General features: G+C 26.3%; 1 protein-coding gene and 1 long non-coding RNA gene across 4 annotated transcripts in view; one reads left to right on the forward strand and one right to left on the reverse strand.

Annotated features, from left to right (window-relative positions):
* The window catches only part of LOC127286899 (uncharacterized), a 160,648-nt gene extending 144,020 nt beyond the window's left edge, over positions 1 to 16,628 (forward strand). For all 3 annotated transcript variants that reach the window (XM_051313525.1, XM_051313523.1, XM_051313524.1), the window contains exons 5-8: positions 12,842 to 13,080; positions 13,383 to 13,515; positions 14,068 to 14,521; positions 15,240 to 16,628. In XM_051313525.1, coding sequence (XP_051169482.1) covers positions 12,842 to 13,080; positions 13,383 to 13,515; positions 14,068 to 14,521; positions 15,240 to 15,531 — 1,118 coding nt within the window. In that variant the 3' untranslated portion in view covers positions 15,532 to 16,628. The remainder of the gene's footprint in view (positions 1 to 12,841; positions 13,081 to 13,382; positions 13,516 to 14,067; positions 14,522 to 15,239) is intronic.
* The window catches only part of LOC127286903 (uncharacterized), a 342,205-nt gene that overhangs the window by 158,032 nt on the left and 164,044 nt on the right, over positions 1 to 20,129 (reverse strand). The window contains exons 10-11 of the long non-coding RNA XR_007843811.1: positions 15,238 to 15,301; positions 1,649 to 1,693 (exon numbers count right to left, since the gene is read on the reverse strand). This is a non-coding gene — a long non-coding RNA (uncharacterized LOC127286903). The remainder of the gene's footprint in view (positions 1 to 1,648; positions 1,694 to 15,237; positions 15,302 to 20,129) is intronic.

Below are 20,129 nucleotides of genomic sequence, written 5' to 3' on the forward strand. Positions count from 1 at the left end.
TTTGGGTCACCAAAAAAATTTTGTTGAGTGTTTTTTGTTGGTATAACGAAAATGTTTAGTTAGCTCAACCAAATTTTTTTTGTTAGGTCAACAAAAATGTTTGGTTCATCAAATAAACAGTTTTTTTTTGTAAAATTAAAAATTTTATTCTACTTTATTTCTTTTCTTTTTATCTTTTTTATTTATTTCATTATTTATTTATTATCAATTTAACATTAAATTTATATTTATCCAATTGAAATATTTGTGGACTTTGAAAAATCTCATCTCCGCCTGGGATCGAACCTCTGTTTTAAAACTGAAGGTCGAGAGCTCTGACCACTGGACTACCCATCCTTGTGAGAGATTTAAACTAACTGTTCTTTTAAGCTATGAACTGAGAGCGAATCAAATTATTTGGTTGTCGCAACCAAATTTTGGTTAGGACAACAAACCATCATTTGGTTTTTTAGACCAAACTATATTGTTATGTTAACCAAATTATTTTGTTGTTGTAACCAAATTTTGATTGGAATTTAAAAATGTTCAACCAAATAATTTTGTTGGCCTAACCAAATGTTTGGTTGAGATAACCCTACGACTTTGTTTCAGCCAACCAAAATTTGGTTTCAAGAACCAAAATTGCCTAACCAAACAATTTTGTTACAAACACTAAATTTTTTTTCTCAGTGTATTTATGATATTTGACTTGCCATTGCTTTTTTATACCACAAAATCTTTGAAAAAACTAACTAACTTTTTGTTTTTTTAATTAGTTAAATTTTAATAATTAGATAATAAAAAAAATTATTACTATGAATTAGTTAAATTTAACTAGGAATTAAAAAATAAAAAGTGAGTCACTAAATCAAATTAGTTAAAATTTCTCACTAACTCATATTTAGGGAGTAGAAAATCATTCGAAAATTAGGAAAAAATTAATAAATTTAGCAATTTATTTTTATAAAAATTATATGTGTACTTCCGCATGAAAAAGGACCACTTTGTCAATTACAATAAGGATCATTTTTGCGTGAGCATTAATGCAAATCTCGCCCTTATAAAAGAAACTAAAGTGGTCCCTTTTCATGCGGACGTACACATATGAGAAATGTTTACATTTTCCGGTGTGCACTAAAAAAAAATTTATTTGATTCAAATACTTTTGACTGTTATCAAATAAATATTTACTTGAACCAAATAATTTTTATTTGAATTAAATAAATTATATTTGTACCAATAGTTTCTGTATTTAAAAAAAATACCATTTAATTAATTCAAATAATAATTATTTGATATCACTCAAGTAATCGAGTATTTGAATGTAAAATAATTTTTTTTTTTCAATGTATTTATTTAGAAATAAGAAATTAGAAAAATCGAAAGGGAACCAAAAGAAGTAGTACAAACATTTGCTACTGCAGCAAAAAACAATTTGCTGTGGTAACGATAAGTTTGCTCATCATAAAAAAAGTTAAAAATGAAAATACAAAAAAATACATAAAAATTGTTCGCTGTCCCTCTATCAACCAAAATAGTTTGCTAAGCCAGCGAAAAATTCGCCAACTTTTATTCCGGTATAAAATACAATTTTTCTAAATAAATATAACCAATTTGTAAGAAATTTTTCTTAAGAATAAATAAATTATTAATTTTTTAAAAGACTCACCAGTAACGAAGAAAAAGGAAACCTTTCCATGCAGAACAATAATACCTGTAACAAAAATATAATTTATTTACAACAGTGATTTTGGAAAATAATTGACAGAGCAAATGAAAATAATATACACAAACACATGTTTCATATGAATGTATACGTGAAATGTACATTTTCAATATTAAATTTATGATTTGTTGATAGTTCTCTATCGAGTCCTGTTGGAATTAGAATATTGGTATATAGTATTCTGAAAGATGAATTATGAGGTCATTAAGCATCACGAAAATATATATATATATATATGTATATAGACAATGAATGGTGCTGGTTGCATCTGATAAACCATTGGTGGTATTTACAACAACGAACGATAAAGCCTCGTTTTGACCATATAGGCAAAATGAAATCAATGAGATTTGCGATCGAATGCCGGATTTCGTGCTCTCTCCAGTGGTCTCTATGTATAATGGTATTTGAGCGATGTTGTTTCAGGCATGGATGCTGCGAACAAACGACCGTCCGGCAAATTTGTATATGCACTATGCGCGCTCTTCGATTCTGTCCAATAGAATATCTCTATCTCTCTTTCTCTTTCACTCTCTCATTATACTCATGAACAGTAAACCTCCCTTTTTCCACCCCCACCTTTCAGGAAGAATAGAGCTTCATTATACAAATTTCAAAACTGTCATTTCTTCCATATCATTTCCTCCTAATAAACCAATTCAATCATCTTTCGTGGCTTCACCCACCCCACCCCCCCCACCATTTGCAAGAGGATAATTAGTTACTTCATTAAAACTCTTTTCAAAACATATAATCAACTTTCTTTTTATATATATATAATTATTTAATAGTTTCATCTTTACAAGAAGTGAATAATTTTTTGAAATTGGAAAACAAAATATAATAATAAGGCTTTGTGAAAATTAATAAACAAAATATAATTATGTTATTTTCAAAAATGTAACGATATAGAAAATTCAAATTTCTTTGGTAATTTTTTGTATTAAATTTAATGATTGGTTAATTGTAATTAAAAAAATAAAATACTATCAAATATTTCCACTTAAAAAAATATTAATAGCTTTAATTAAATTACATTTTTTTTTAATTTTATTAGTAGTAGTACAAATCAATATTTAGTCAGACTGTCTAAATTTTTGTCATTTTCTCAGTAGTAAAAATAAATATTTAGGCAGACTTTCTAAATGTTTTGTAATTTTATCAGTAGTAGAAGTCAACCATCAATTAGACTTTCTAATATTATTATTTTATCAGTAGTACAAGTCAATATATAGTCAGACTTTCTATTTTGGTTATTTTATCAGTAGTAAAATTTTTTTTGTAATAAATTTAACGATTGTTTTATTCTAATTAAAAACTAAATACTAACAGTGTCGATTAAAAAAATTATATAATAATAAAATGCTTGGTCTGTCCTTCTGTCCTAACTTGAAGTTGGCCTTTTCTGATTTCACGTATTTTTTTGAATAGTAATCTTACGACGTGTCAAATTTTGACAATTCTTTTTCTCAATTTTGCCAAAGTTGTATAATTGTGTTTCCAAATTTCGGAATAAGTTTCTTTAAAATTCCAAATTCCAAAATTCAATTCACGAAGCTGAAGTACACAACGTTTACCAACGAAAATTTTTTTTCAAGTTGTATATTGATTCAAAAATTGTATACAAATACAAAAAATTTATGATAAGAAAAAAGCTGCGCCAGGAAATTTCTTACAAGATAGTAATTTGAAAAAAATTTATTTTTAAAAATTAATTTTTAAGGTACCAGGGGCTTTAGATAATTGAATTTTCAAAGAATATTATTAAAATAGATAAAAATAATTGAATTTCCTAAAGTTATAATTGAAATTATTAAATTTCAAAAAAAAAATTTTCGATGGAAAATTTTAGAAATAATTAAATTTTAGATGCTTTTAAATTCAAATTATTGAAAATTCAATTAATTTTGAATTCAAAATTTTGAGAATAATGAAATTTTATTTGATTTTAAATTTGGAAAATAATTGAATTTCAGTTCATTTTAAATTGAAAATTTTGGGGAAATAATTGAATTTTAATTGAAATTTTGGATAATAAGTTAATTTAAGTTCATTTTTGATTGAAAATTTGGATAATTAATTTTGAATAGAAATTTTAGAAAATAATTGAATTTTATTTCATTTTAAATTGAAAACTTGGTAAATAATTAAATTTTAAATTGAAAATTTTGGATAATTATTGAATATTTATTGATTTTGAACTAAAATTCCTTGTAATAATTGAATTTTAGTTTATTTTGAATTGAAATTTTTAAAAAATGATTCAATTTTATTGTGATATATTTTTTTAAATTATAAACAATTGTTAAATTTCATAAAAATTTTAATTGAAAAATAATTTTGATATAATTGAATTTGTGATGTATTTCATTAAAATTATTAAAAATAATTAATTTAGTGAAGAATCATTTTAGTTCAAAATTTGTTAAATAATTGAATTGAAAAAGATCTGAAGAAGATCTACCTTTTATACTAAAAAAATGTATTTTATTTACATTTTTTTTCAAATGTAAAAAAAAATGTCGCATTTTATTAAAAGAAGTCGATAAAAGTCGTATTTTTGAAAAAAAAGTCGGAAAAAGTCCTATAATCCGAGGCCTGTAAACATATAATTTTCATTATTATCATTTAATATGTAATAATATTCTAATAAATTAAATTATTATTGATAATATTAATCTTTAATTTCTTTATAACAAACAATTAAATACTCAATTTGGCGCGCTTGCGCGCGTTTAATTTTGCTAGTTAATAATAATTGCATTAATTGAATTCTCGTATAAAATGTGAAATAATTAGATTTTATTATATTGATAAAAAAAAGAGTGAAAAAATTTCTACGACGGAATTAGTGTTTTAATTGAATTTTTTAACGAAAATTTGAGGTGAATTAATATTAAAATATTATCGCTATTCTTGTATATCAAATTCACACTATTGTAAGCAAGAAAGCTATTCTTCTCGGCTAATGTTAAGAGAAAGAGAGAGAGAGAGAGAGATGGTGTAATGTTATATATGTATATAGAAGCATCCAAAGTTTGCTTAATAACGGCATCATTAAAAGCAACTAGGGAGACTCGACGAGTTTGCAATTTCGGCCACGTCATCATCTGCATATTGCGAAACCGAAAAATATATAGGATATAATGTACCTTATATAGATCCTTAAGTTTCATAATACGCTCGCAAGTTTCCTTTCATTAAAACCATTAGGATCAATTACCACTTTATGTTAATTAACAAATTTATCTTCTTTTTTTTTCTAAATCCAGTTATTACATCTAAATACGCTATAATTTTTTTTAATTAATTACATAATTAATTTTTTTAATTAATTACATAATTAATTATTTAATTTATTACATAACTAATTATTTAATCTATTAGATAACTAATTATTTTATTAATTAAATATTTATTTAGTAAATTAATTATAATAAATTTAAACTAGGCAACAAAATTATGTATAAATTTTTAGATAGTAACTATGTACATTTAAAAACAGTGCATAATTTTCTTGCTTTAGATAAAGGAATAATTAATTTTGATTTTTTTATATTTCTGTAATTTTATCAGTAGTATAAGTAAATATTTAATCCGACTTTCTAAATGTTTGTAATTTTGTCAGTAGTAGGTACAAGTAAACTATTGGTCAGACTTTCTAAATATTTGTATATTTCGTCAGTAGTACAAATCAATATTTAGTCAGACCTTCTAAATTTTGTTATTTCTTTCAGTAGTAAAAATAAACATTTAGTGAGAAAATTGAAAATGTTTTTACAATTTTGTCAGTAGTAAAAGTTAATATTTAATAAGAAATTTTTATTTTTATCAGTTTCTTAATCAGTAGTAGAAGTAAATATTTAGTCAGGCCTTTAAATTCTTGTTATTTTTCCAGTAGTACAAGTAAACTTTTGGTCAGACATTCTAAATATTTGTATATAATTTCGTCAGTAGTACAAATCAATATTTAGTCAGACCTTTTAATTTTTGTTATTTTTTCAGTAGTACAAGTAAACTTTTAATCAGACTTTCTAAACACGTTTTGTAATTTCGTCAGTAGTATAAATCAATATAAAGTCAGACATTCTAATTTTTTGTTACTTTTTCACTAATTAAAATTGACATTTAGTCAGACTTTTGAAATATTATTGTAATTTTTTCAGTAGTACAAGTTAGTTTTAGTCATACATATATGGGAAATAAATTTATAGAAAAATTTCCATTAATAAATTTAAAAAAAAATGAATAAAATTAAATACATAATGAAAAAAAAAATTAATTTCCAGCGCAGAGAATATGAGATAAACGCATATGAAAGTCGTAGGGCTAAACATGAATTTAGAAGAGGACTGTTTACTGGAGAACACGGGCACGCATGATATGTTGCCAGTGGGTCAAGTTATTTAATCCCAACGGCATAAAGTATTGCCGACACTCTCTAAATTTATGCTCTCTGCGGCCATACCAGAAATATTCCATATATAGCACACACACACATATATACCCTCACCTTATATTTCAAAATGTACACTGGAAACAAGGTCGGAAGCTCTGATTTCTTGGAGATGATGAAAATTCAAAAAAGAAAGAAGGAGAGAAAGAAAAAAGAGAAAAAAAAAGAAAAAAGATGAAAAAAAAAATAGAATATGAAAAAATTTTCTATAGACAAAATTGGGTAACAAAATGAATTAATGTTGCAGTTTCTCAATTTGTTACTATCTCGTTACATCACTGTGTGTAATTAAACAGAAACTTGCAAATGAGTTTTCAACTATTTCAAAATTTGATCAAAACTATACCTCTTTGATACAAAATACTCTCTCTCTCTCGCTGTCTCTCTTTCTCTTTCAACCTCACCAATGATATAGGCGACACAAATTCAAAGCATCCAGTAATTTAGTCAATTCAAATGCTATACGAGAGGATTTCCCTATTATATATTTGTGTTGTATCAATTTGAGCGTGTGTTTATCGGAAACTTGCATCAATAGAAATAATACGCACAAGTCACACTTTGATGCAAGTCAATAATAATAACTAAATGACACATATTTAATTACATTGAAGAGCAAAAAAGAATATTAATTTTTTACAATTAGAAATAAATTTTTCCTTATTTTAAAAATTACTTTTTTCTTTTGAGAAAAATATGTCATTTTTGACAATAAAAATTATTACTTCAAAACAATAGAATTTGTAAAATATATATCTATTAAATGTTTTTAAATTTAATAATTTTTGTCGAAAATGACAAATTAAATGGCATATTTTTGATAATATTAGACAAATAAACGAAATCCTATCCCTAAACTATATATATATATAGAAAAATAAATAAAGTCAGTATTCTTTTGCAAAAAGACTTATTTAATTTTAGTAGCGGAGAAAGAGAAGAGAAGGGAGAGAATTTGATTCGAGATGAAGTTTGACAACTTTGATCTAAAGCACTTTCTAGAACGTTACGCCTCTGAACACAAGATACGTGCTTCTCTGTTTGGGTAATACGAGGATGGGTTGGTTGGTTGGTCGTCTGCATAGCTACTGAATTGCAACTTCCAATCTCATCTCATTCCATCCAAGGTTCTACTTGTAGGTTTCTCGTCTAGATTGCAATTACTACTAATTAATTGAGCAAAGGGCCCAAAGTCTCTTCGGTAACAAGGCTTCCGTTGTTATACTTGAGCTTTGGATATGTAAACAGCTACAATATCAATAAGAGCTGCGCTCACTATATATATATATATGAGAATAGAATTTTTTTTCACTAGCAAGAGAGAGAGAGTTGCAATTTAGTAATTTAATGTCACAAAATTCAAATCTTAAGCTCTAAAGGTAATCTACTCTTGAAATAGACGATAACCATTTCCAAAATCCCTCGAGACAAATTCTGTTCACTCAAGTGATCAACATCTTGTTTGGAAAGATCAACTTTGCAGCTGTTGCGATTCGAATACAGCTAATTTAATCAGAACATTCCTTCTAATCGAATCAAGAATACTATGGGTTCAATGAATCGAGAAAAATATCTATTATCTGGGGTCGATTATGTGATTTCTTATCTGCTTTCACCATTCCACTTTCCTTTTACCATTCCATTTCCACTTTCACCCTTGCAATTCTACTATTACCATTTCACCATTCCACTTCCACTTACACCTTTTCTCTTCTACTTTCACTATTCGACTTTCACGACAATGGAAATGGAATTATGAAAGTGGAAAGTGAAAGTAGAAAAGGAAAAGTGGAAGTAGAAGGGTGAAAGTGGAAATGGAATGGTGGAAGTGAAATTGTAAATGTTGGAATAGAATAGTGAAAGTGAAATGATGAAAATGGAAGTGAAAGTAGAAAGGTGAAAGTGGAATTATGAAAATGGAAGTGAAAGTAAAAGTGGAAGTAGAAGGGTGAAAGTGGAAATGGAATGGTGGAAGTGGAATTGTAAAAGTTGGAATAAAATAGTGAAAGTGAAATGATGAAAATGGAAGTGAAAGTAGAAAGGTGAAAGTGGAATTATGATAATGGAAGTGAAAGTAAAAGTGGAAGTAGAAGGGTGAAAGTGGAAATGGAATGGTGGAAGTGGAATTGTAAAAGTTGGAATAAAATAGTGAAAGTGAAATGATGAAAATGGAAGTGAAAGTAGAAAGGTGAAAGTGGAATTATGATAATGGAAGTGAAAGTAAAAGTGGAAGTAGAAGGGTGAAAGTGGAAATGGAATGGTGGAAGTGGAATTGTAAAAGTTGGAATAAAATAGTGAAAGTGAAATGATGAAAATGGAAGTGAAAGTAGAAAGGTGAAAGTGGAATTATGAAAATGGAAGTGAAAGTAAAAGTGGAAGTAGAAGGGTGAAAGTGGAAATGGAGTGGTGGAAGTGAAATTGTAAAAGTTGGAATAGAATAGTGAAAGTAGAAAGGTGAAAGTGGAATTATGAAAATGGAAGTGAAAGTAAAAGTGGAAGTAGAAGGGTGAAAGTGGAAATGGAATGGTGGAAGTGAAATTGTAAAAGTTGGAATAGAATAGTGAAAGTGAAATGATGAAAATGGAAGTGAAAGTAGAAAGGTGAAAGTGGAATTATGAAAATAGAAGTGAAAGTAAAAGTGGAAGTAGAAGGGTGAATATCGAATGATGAAAATGGAAGTGGAAGTAGAAATGTGAAAGTGGAATTATGAAAATGGAAGTGAAAGTAAAAGTGGAAGTAGAAGGGTGAAAGTGGAAATGGAATGGTGGAAGTGAAATTGTAAAAGTTGGAATAGAATAGTGAAAGTGAAATGATGAAAATGGAAGTGAAAGTAGAAAGGTGAAAGTGGAATTATGAAAATGGAAGTGAAAGTAAAAGTGGAAGTAGAAGGGTGAATGTCGAATGATGAAAATAAAAGTGGAATTAGAAATGTGAAAGTGGAATTATGAAAATGGAAATGAAAGTAGAAATAAAATGGTGGGAAAATAATAATGAAGTAGAATTTTATTTCCTTAATTAAATTTCCACCATTAAAAGTGGAATTTTAATGGTAAAAGGTGGAATTTTTTAATTCCTATAATTTAATATCTTTAAACAAAAATTTTAAATTTCAATGTCTGAATTTCTGTCCAAAACTGAATTTTTTTTACAGCTCACAAGAAAATTATTGACTCACAAAAGTAACAATAGGTGTATTGTCAGGTTTCTCTCTCTTTTTTTTATCCCCAAAACAAATATTTGCTTCTATATATATATAGGTGAAAGCAAAAAAAAGTTTTTAGTGTATATAGCGCCTATAAAAAAGCGGAATATATATACGAAACGTGCACCGGGAAAATAAACAGTCTTAAGGTGTGAAGGGAAATGTGAAGTGTGTCTCGTGACGGATTCGCAATTCAATATGAGTGCAACCAATGTCCTCGAGACGTTATACCTTATCCATAAACTTCCAAGTATAAGTAAAGAATATTGCTTCCTTATATCTAGCGGATTGGAATTTTATCACAAGTTGAGAGCAAAGGAAAGGTAAAAGAAAAAAAAAAGGAACAACAAAAAAAATACCATCACCATATACCGAAAAAAAATTCTAAGATTAATTCTTCTTTTTTTTTGCACAAGAAACATTAATCGACTTTGGAAAAAAAAAATTCGTATTTTTCTATCTGCTTATATAAATTTTCGAATCTCTTTGACTCAATGGAAAAATCGTGCCTCGACCTATTGGCACGAACGTGGATAAAGAATAATGCATATAAGACTACTTTTCGAGAGAATGAGAGAGAGGGAGATAGAGGAAAAAGAATTCTCACTCGATGCATTGTCTTTTCTGTTTTTCTTTCTTATTCTTCCTATTCTTTTGGAATTCGTTTTCCCTCGAAGGCGACACCGTAGTTGTGCGCTTAAAATAAAAAAAAAAGAAAAAAAAAGCGATCAGCCTCCTCTCACTGCTGGGATATTCAAGAAGGAAACTTCTTTCATTTCTTTTGCATTATAGGTATGGAAAAGACCAATCTAATTGTGATTTTGTCGACGTTCCTTGCTTTTTTCCCCTTATCTCGTTTCACTTTTCTTTCCATTTCACTTCAATAATATAAACATCGTCAATATAATTCTAATTCAAAAGAAAGTCCATCCTCTTTCATCATTTTTATCCCTCCTGCTGTTCATTTCAGCATTCATAGTTAAAATAATGTAAAAAAAAAAGAAATCTATTTTAAATTCATTTATTAAAATGCAGAGCACAAGATATCTTTCATTCATTTCTTGTAAAATAATGCCATTGAGAGTGTGGTAATAAAACATTGATTATAGATAAGTAAAATTTATATATTTATTTATAATTAATTAGTTTTTTTTGAACTATTTAAATTAGTTATATAAATTATGATTTTTAATTAATTAAATATAGAAACGAAAAATGAATTCTATACTCTCTAAATTCAAATTAGTGAGAATTCGTTCAATAGTTTAAATTAGTAAAACTATCTACTAATTTTTAGTTATTTTTTATTTACAAAACTTTAGTTTTAAAAAATATTACTAAATGAAATTGTAATATTTTACTAAAAATTCGTGAATATTTTAACTAATTTTTAGTCATTTTTCACTGAAACTTAAGTAAAAAAAAATATTACTACTCTCTAAATTTGAATTAGTGACACACTTTTTGTTTTCGAATTAGTACTCTCTAAATTTGAATTAGTAAAAATTTTAACTAATTTGAATTAGTGACTCACTTTTTGCTATTGAATTAGTAAAATTTTACTAATTATTAGTAACTTTGACTAATAATTAGTGAAATTTAACTAATTCAATAGCAAAAAGTGAGTCACTAATTCAAATTAGTAAAAATTTTCACTAATTCAGATTTAGAGAGTAAAATTTAACTAATTCAAAAAATGAGTCACTGATTCAAATTCATTAAAAATTTTACTAACATAAATTTAGAGAGTAAATAAAATTGTAATATTTTACTAAAAATTAGTAAAAAATTTTAACAAATTTGAATTAGTGACTAAGTTTTTGCTTTTGAATTAAAAAAAAATTTAACTAATTGGATAGTCAAAAAATTTTTTTTAATATTAATTAGTTAAAATTTACAAATTCGATATTAATATTGTTTTTACTATTAATAAGTTAAATTTTTACAAATTCGACAGTAAAAAAATTCAGATACAACAAGTGAGGCACTAATTCAAATTAATTAAAAATTTTACTAATTCAAATGTAGCGAATAAATCAAATAGTAATATTTTACTAAAAAATAAATGAAAATGTTTACTAATTTTTAGTAAGTTTATATTTACTAAAACTTTAGTAAAAAATATTACTAATTCAAATATTTTACTAAAAATTAGTAAACATTTTAACTAATTTGTATTAGTGACTTACTTTTTGCTTTTAAATTAATAAAATTTAACTAATTAATAATGAAACAAATTTTTTTACTATCTAATTTGTAAAATTTAACTAATTAATAGTAAAAAAAATATTACTAACGAATTTTTTACATTTAACTAATTCAAAAACAAAAAGTAAGACACTAATATTCAAATTAGTAAAAATTTGCACAAATTCAAATTTAGAGAGTAATGGATTAAGTAAAATATAAATAAATGAATTAATTAATCATTAAAATTTTCAGTAGATTACTTTTTTTTAGAATCAAATTTATATTTAGTTAAAAAATTCGTTCAAGCAAAAATTTTTATTAATAAAAATTCGGTTATAAAAATTTTTGGCAAAATAAAAATGATTCTTTATGAAAATTCAAGATATCGAAAAGTATCGTAGATAAAAAGATATCGACTAAAAATGGACTTCCTTTCTTTTTTTTTTGGGGTAAAAAAAAAAAAAAAAAAAAGAAAAAACTAGAGAACGGAGAAAAGTGCAATTTTCCCCGGTTGATATTGAAAATTTGTGCACTATTGGGTTTAAAGGAACGTCAGAAAGTAAGCCTTGGGAGCCGTTTCGTGAAGGGATTGGATCAGAGATGTCTCTTTTATGTTTATGCAAATGTTTACATCCCCTTGGCAAGATAGAATCCGTGGTTACTGTAGAGAACGAGGCGAACGGAAGGCAGTCAGCAACATGTTAAGAAGGTACTTCCGTGGGTCTCTCTCTCTCTCTCTCTCTCTCTCCGATCTTCGTTGTGTTGTCATTTTACGTGGCCCTTTTTGGCGGAGCGTTAAGCACACGGAAGTGCTTTGCATTCTAAGTCATATCCGGAATCTGATGCTAGGTGCGCGCGCGAAAAACTTTCTTTGTCATTTTTATACGATGGTCCACAATCGTTTGACGAACGATTTTATACGAATCACAATATAAATATTTCATCACTTTTTCTAACCCGTAATCTCACTTTTCCCTATCATTCGAAGAATTCATTTTACTCCTTCTTTCTTTTTTTTTCATTTATAATACCCGACATGATTCATTCCATCCTTGGAGATTTATTCATTTTAATCGGGAAAGGAAAAAAAAAAATGAAAGAATTGATACGCTTTCTCTCTAATAGAAATTATGTAAATCCCAAGATACTATACTAGGTAGAGGAAATTTAAAAAGATTTTCTTTTAATCATTTCAAACCCTTAAAGTTTTCTTTGTGATTTTTCATTATATAATTGATTTAGTAAAAAAAGAAAAGGGGATTTTGAAAAAATATTCTTTTTTTAACAGGTCTCTCACTTGGAGGTGGTTTGATAGTACTAGCATCTGCCTTATCGGACGCATCATTAGAATTGCCTCGAAAATATACTTTCTCAACAAGTAGAAGTCATTCGGATGATAATGGACTACCTCAATATCAATATGGTTGGTGCCTTCAATTATCCGGACTTGCATTGATATTGGCTGAACTTGCTGCCCTCTTAACTGTCTCCGGATACATGGCTCGATTTCCAACTGTCGAAGATATGGTAAATATTTCGTTGGATATTTTAAATATTTTTAATTCAAAATATTTTAAATTTACTAATTAGCAATAAATTTCAAAATTTCAAAACCAAATTACAAGAGGAAATAAAAAAAATTGTGATTGATCAAAAAAGAGCTTATAATAATTAAGCGGATGAATAGTTCTATAATTTAATTATATTATATATTCAATGAAGGATTACGTGGAAGGTTACTCATTGAATTGAGTATTGTAACCTTTAGATAAATAATCCTTTAGTTTAAGATAGTTTGCCTAACATTGTTATTCTTGTTCTATATATAGGTAAGAGTAATGGTTCCCGGTGCAGAAAGGAAGTTGAGGGAGCAACGTGGCCTCAGTTCAGAGTACCTCGTCAGAACCCATCAGAAATCACCCGGTCCACCACAGAGTCGAGGGTTTACTCAACCTGAGAAAGGTGAGGGTAAGCACGGAAACTCCTAGATTGATGACATACCACGTAGAGTGGTTTTACTTGGAATTTAGACTATTCATCAAGTCCCAATGTTTGGGAGAGAACGCGAATCATGCAAATTTCTTTTAATTCAAATTTCAAAATCAATTTCTTTCATAATTAATTAATTATTCATCAAAAATTTATTGCTAGCCTCCCACCCCCCCTCCCCACTTCAACAAATGTTAATTTCCAAAATACAGAAATTTATTAGTACTAAATATTGAATTAATTAAAAATCACTAATTAATTTTAACTTCCTAATTAAAAATACCATCGAAGCTAAATTTTCCCTTATTAACAGCAAGCGAAAACTGCTTATTATTATTATTATTATTAATAAACAAAATTTTAATATTTCATACCTAAATTTTCAAGCGAAAATTGTTTCATTAATAAAACAAATTTTTCCCATAGATATAATAATTGCAAAATTCTCCCGAGAATAAAAAAATATTTGCAATAGAATTTACGAATAATGTGGAAAATAAAATTGTTTTTTTTTTTTTTAAACAGGTGCGCAAAAAGTAGCAGAGGAAGGAACTTCCTTATTGTGTAAATCAGCGCCTGATATATGCGCTTCAAATCCACAGTCGATAAGTTATGTGGATAAAGCAGATCTCTCGCATATGTTACCCGCTTATCCAGAGGGTAAAATTCCTGATCCAAGATTCACATTTGTTGATAAGGCAGATCAGAGTGTTGTCGATTCACGTTTAAGTGGCTTTGCTGATAAGGAAGGTCTCATGGATTCGCGCATGTTATCAGAATCAAGACAAAATATTATAACATTCAGCGAAAGTAAAGAACATCAAAGTGGACAAGAGCCGAGGTTTACAGAATTTGCCGGTAGAGTTGAACAAGCGACAATTATCGATCCTAGAGTTAGTTTCAGTGATAAGGAAGGTTATCCAATTTATGCCGATAAAGGAGAATCCCTACTTGACACATCGTTTGGTTATGATACCAGGTATAATTTTAAAAATACTAGCAATTTTTTTTTCCAATTATAGAGATAATTAAAATTATAATAAATAACTAAAATATTATTATTAGAAAAAAAGGGGGCAAGAAAAATACAGAATTGTCAAATTTTCTGTTATAAATCTAAAGGTGATGAATATTTCAAATTACTCTGATTCGAAAAGAGAGACATTTATATAATCTTGTAGATTAGCACCTGATTGAAGATACGAATCTCTTTACCTTCGAGCCGTCTTTTCATAATTATGCCGTGTGTGTACAACTTATAAAAAAAAAATTAAATTATCAATATTATAAATTGCCCGACTGTTTTAAATAAAATAAATACAGATGCGGGTCCAATTGATCCGTAATTATTACATTATTGTGTCAAATCTTGATTGTCAATTTGATCATCAGATAAAGGAATAGTAATTATTCAAAAGAAAAAAAAAAACTTCTATCGTATATAGTTTTGCAATAAATCTTCTCCCTCCTCTTATTTTTGCCTTTTATATCTCTTATTTATATGAGGGTATGCGAGCGCATCTTTATCTGATCATCAAGTAACTGCTTCTTTATGCTACAAATTGTCCTGCGGCGCGTCAAAATTCGCCCCAACCCTTGCCATAATATTTAGATAAAAAAATTTCATTAAATCGAATAATAAACTAATAAGTAATTAATTATTAATAAAATAATAATAAAAATTGTTTTACTTACAGATACAATAGTCTCGCTGGTCAAACAGTGCCAATCACATTGAAGCATCAGGCAACATCAGTATCTGCAATACAACCACAATATATTTATCAAAATTTTGGTACAATACATTCGGGAATGTTAAGAGTGTCAGAACCGGGAACAAGTTCAAGTTCAAATTCAAGTTTACGTAGTATGACATTGCAAAATCCAAAAAGAAAATCACAAATTGCACAAAATACATTTAGCACAATGGAATGTGAAAAAAGAAAAAGGGCCCCGGGACTTGGTTTTTATAGTGGTAGCGCTGTATGACCACCACCTCCTCCTCCAACTCCAAGGTAACTCCAGGAAGATGAGACACCACTCTAGTTGACATTTTCAAACAAAATTCTCTAATGTCAAACTAGATTTTTTGGAAGTTGAGGAGGAAATTTTGTTTTCAATGATCAAAAAAAAATTTTCTAAAAAAAAAAAAAACCATTTACATTTCTTCTGTAATGTAAAATTTGCGCGACAAAAAAAAATTGTTGTAATATGTAAATAAAAAAAGTTACTCGCAGAAAATGAAAGAGATATATGAAAATTATCTCTCATTTGGAGAAGAAAGCTTTGCCTGTTTTAATATTGTTGTTTACAATAAGATGAAACAGTTTGAATGTGAAAAAAATGTTGAATGAACTTGTATAAAAATAAATAAATAAATGCCATGTGAAACAATCAGAATCACTTTAAAGCGGCAGATGAATGATTTTGTTTATAAAAAAAAAAAAAAAAAATTGTGAACTAACCTAAATTATTTTAGGCTTTTAAAATTTTTTAACTTTTCGTAAAGCAGAAAAACATTTTTAAAAACTAAAAAAAAATATACACAAATTTTTCAATTAAAAAAAGGGTTTTAAAAAGAAATAAAACATTTTTAAAAAAATTTACCGAAAACAAATTTACAAAAGCTCAAAAAAGGTTTAAAAAATATTGTCAAACTTTTTATTTAAAAAAAAAGACAAAAGAAATTGTTTGGAAATTGTTTATGAATAAAAAATCTGTCAAATTAAAGCTTAAGATTCACAGTTAAACTTAAAATCTAAATAAAAAGAATTTCTCACTTGTATAGCTAATCGAACGAAGTTTAAATGATATTAAATGATAGATATGTAGTTTTCGTCATGGAAATATAATTTAGCGAGTCGTCATTAATAACAATAAAATTGAGATGCTGTTTCACTCTCTCACTCTCTATCTCTATCTCTATTTCTCTCTCTATCTTTCTGTCTACATGTGTCGAGAAAAAAGAATTACGACTCTTGTACAAAGTTCTTCGATCTGTATCTTTAATACTTCGCCAATCCTGGACATATCAAATTGAATAAAAAAGAAAGAAACATGAAAGTCTACAATAAAGTTTACAAAATTTACTATTATATATATATATAACCTAACCTCCGTTACTACAGTGAAAAAAAAATTTATTTGATTCAAATACCGGTGTATTTGGTTATTATCAAATAAATATTTACTTGAATCAAATAAATGGTATTTGCTTCAAATACTAAAATATTTGATTCAAGTAAATATTTATTTGATAATAACCAAATACACCGGTATTTGAATCAAATAAATTTTTTTTTTCAGTGTATATTTAATAAATTCAATTTTGTTTTTCAGTTGAAAAAATTTTCATAGACAAGATTTCCTCTTTCTATTTTTATAAATAATATTAAAAACTATTATGTTTTTTTTTATTACATACAAATAATGTTACTATTACTTTTAAGTAGTAAAAATTTTCATAGTCAGACAAGATTTTCTTTTTCTGTTTTTATAAATAATATTAAAATGTTAATAAAAATTGTTCTCGGAAATAGTTAAATTAAACAGTTTCTATTTTATTATTAAAGTTTCAATTAAGTAGTAACAGCTGTTATAGTCAGACACAAAAATTAATATTTAATTACTAATTCTGGTTATAAATATTGATTTTAATTTTCCTTTATGTATTTATTTACAATTGTGTAATTATACCGTTTTTATGTTGCTAATAATAGTTTCAGTAGAAAAAATTGTACAAGTCAGACAAGATTACTTATTATTTCTACTATATTTGAATTTTTTTAGTACAAATTCAAGTATCAGTTTTGTTATTTCAGTTTTTTTTTAAATTCTTTAATAATTTCTAAGTGGAAAAAACTTTCAGACAAAGATTGTCTCACAAATGTTGACATTAACTTTTAATTTATTATTTTATGGAAAAATTAGTTTTCCGTTTAGTAATTTGTTCTAATAAACAAAAACTTTTAATTAATTTTAATTTTCACGTAGAAAATCTTTCATAGTCATAAAAGGTATAAAATTTTATATTAGATTTTAGAATTTTTATTCTGAGTAATAAATTATTATTTTGATACAAAGAATTTGTTTCTAAGTAGTAACAATTGTCGCATAGTCAGACTAAAAAGTAATATTTATATTAAATTTTTTATTTACATTTTGCTATCAATTTTTTATATAGGTACAATTCTTTTTAAGTAGAAAAATCTGCATTAGTCAGACAAGATTAGTTTATTTATGTTATCTTAATTTTTTTCAATAGCTGCGTATAAATAACTTATTTTTTTGTTACAAAAATAAATTTCTGTCAGTAGAAAAATCTGGATTTAGTCAGACAATAAAAATTTCTAAGATTACTAATAAATTTTACGATATAAAATATTTTATAAAACAAAATTTTTCAAGAAATTCATTACTATATAATTGCTATTTTCCTGTTTATACTAAAATGAAGCTAGATGGCGCCAGTAGTACCGGAAGGAACTTGTGTCTAGTTCCGTCGGATGGTAACAGATTGCCCTCCTAATGTTTCATTAACGTAACATAATGGGGAGACCAATTAGCGTGCAGCGTTTAATATTAATCCGCAATTTGAATTCATTTCAATGCATTTAAAATTTATTGAAAACATAATTAACATGCCTCATACCTATGCAACGAAATTCTCAATTCCCCGAGCATTGAAAATCGTTAAAATTTTAATGAATAAATTTTTTACAATTTTTGAAAAAAAAAAAGAAATTGAAAAAATTTATTTCAACCGAATGGAAAAAATATTCACTTCTACGATAAATTTAAATTTAACAAGAAATTTGTTTTTTTTTTAAATTTACCTTTTAAATTTTCCGTCAACTTATTAAATAAATAATTTTGTTTAATCGTAACATTAATTTAGTATTCACTACTTTGAATAAATTAAATTACGTAATTTCAATTTAATTCATCAGTTAAACCTGGTTAAGTGAGACATTTTCTTATTGTCTAAGTTAGACAGGTTTGAGTGTAATTTGAAAATAGATTTTAATGGATATATACATTTTTTGATATACATAGTATTATTTTTCAATTTTGTGTTTTAACTAAATTATTATTTTAACTTTTAATTAAAAATTTTTTAAATTCAAAATTTCTCTCGGTTTTCATTTCGACCTTCTTTTAATCGTTCTCTCTCGCTCTCTTCTATATATATATATATAATCCTTTTCACTCCCTTCTTTCTATCTCACACATTTCCTGTCTTTCTCTCACTCTCACTGTTTCCGCAGGTCATTGAGAATCTCTCTTTCTCTCTCTAATCCAATTAAAAACGTCGGACGATCGCATGAAACAGCGGCGCGCATCGACCGCGAGTTGCACGTCGCACGAGCGAATTTTAATTGATGTTTCAGGTAACAAGGGAGAAGGAGGAGTAGAATTTGTGCTATATTCAGAAAAAAAGGAGGAAGAAGAGAAAAATTTTGTTGGAATGCTTGGCTTTTCTCGTATAATATATATATCTAATGAAACGCGAGGTCACAACTATTATTATATAATCTCAAGTTTGCGCGCGTTTTCTGTAAAATCACACATGTATGCGAGGGAAAACACAAAGGGGCGTGTTAATGAAAATCAGAGATTAAATATAATTACACGAAACGCACAAGTTAATAATTGTATTTCACATACACACTACAAACGATATATATAATTAGACATCTTGATGATACATTTATGATTTAAAATGAATTTCTATTATTATGGAATATTCAATGAAATATATAATTTATGTAAAAATAATATTAATAATTAAAATAATAATAATAATTATTATTATTATAATGATAGTAATAATAATGGTAATGGTTATAGCAATAGAAATAATAATAGAAAAAACATATAAAATAAATTTTTTATAAATATGAAAAAGAAATATATAAAATTAGCTTATTAATAATAATTCATAAAGTCAAGGTAGCGTGAAAAATGTAAGATTCATCTTTTTTTATATACGAATATATTATGTATATTTAACTGAATATTAAATCTTATAAAAATAATCAAATATGCAATCTGATTATTAAAATAATCAAATATTCAATCTATGAAAATAATCCAATATTTAATATATGTTGATCTTTTGAAATATATATATACATGACATGATTGTTAATTATACAAAATTAAGCGAAATTTAATGCGATTCAAATTAATTCGAATTTAATTTTCGTCTTTCTTTGGAAAATATTAATATATATATTTCCAATTCAAATTTGCTTTTTTTGTATTAATTTTTCTTTATTTATTTTTAAGCAATATTGTGTAAAAAAAATTGATTCTCCTTTAAATCTACACTATATAAGTAAAAAAAAATTTATAAAATGAAATAAATAGAAATAAATATTAATAGAATAATAAAAAATTAAATCAAAATTGAAATAAAATTGAAATAAAAATTAACAATAAATATTAATAATTCAAAATTTTTAGGACAGTTTTTTCCTCACTTACTAATTAAAATTAGTAAGAATTTTTTTACTAATTTTTAGTCACTTTTAACTAAAAATTTAGTAAAAAAAAATTTTTAACTACTAAATCAAAACAGTTTT

The sequence above is a fragment of the Leptopilina boulardi genome, unplaced genomic scaffold, assembly GCF_019393585.1.
Source record: "Leptopilina boulardi isolate dan_hultmark-lab unplaced genomic scaffold, ZJU_Lbou_2.1 LbouV2_364, whole genome shotgun sequence".
In the NCBI taxonomy this organism is placed as follows: domain Eukaryota; kingdom Metazoa; phylum Arthropoda; class Insecta; order Hymenoptera; family Figitidae; genus Leptopilina; species Leptopilina boulardi.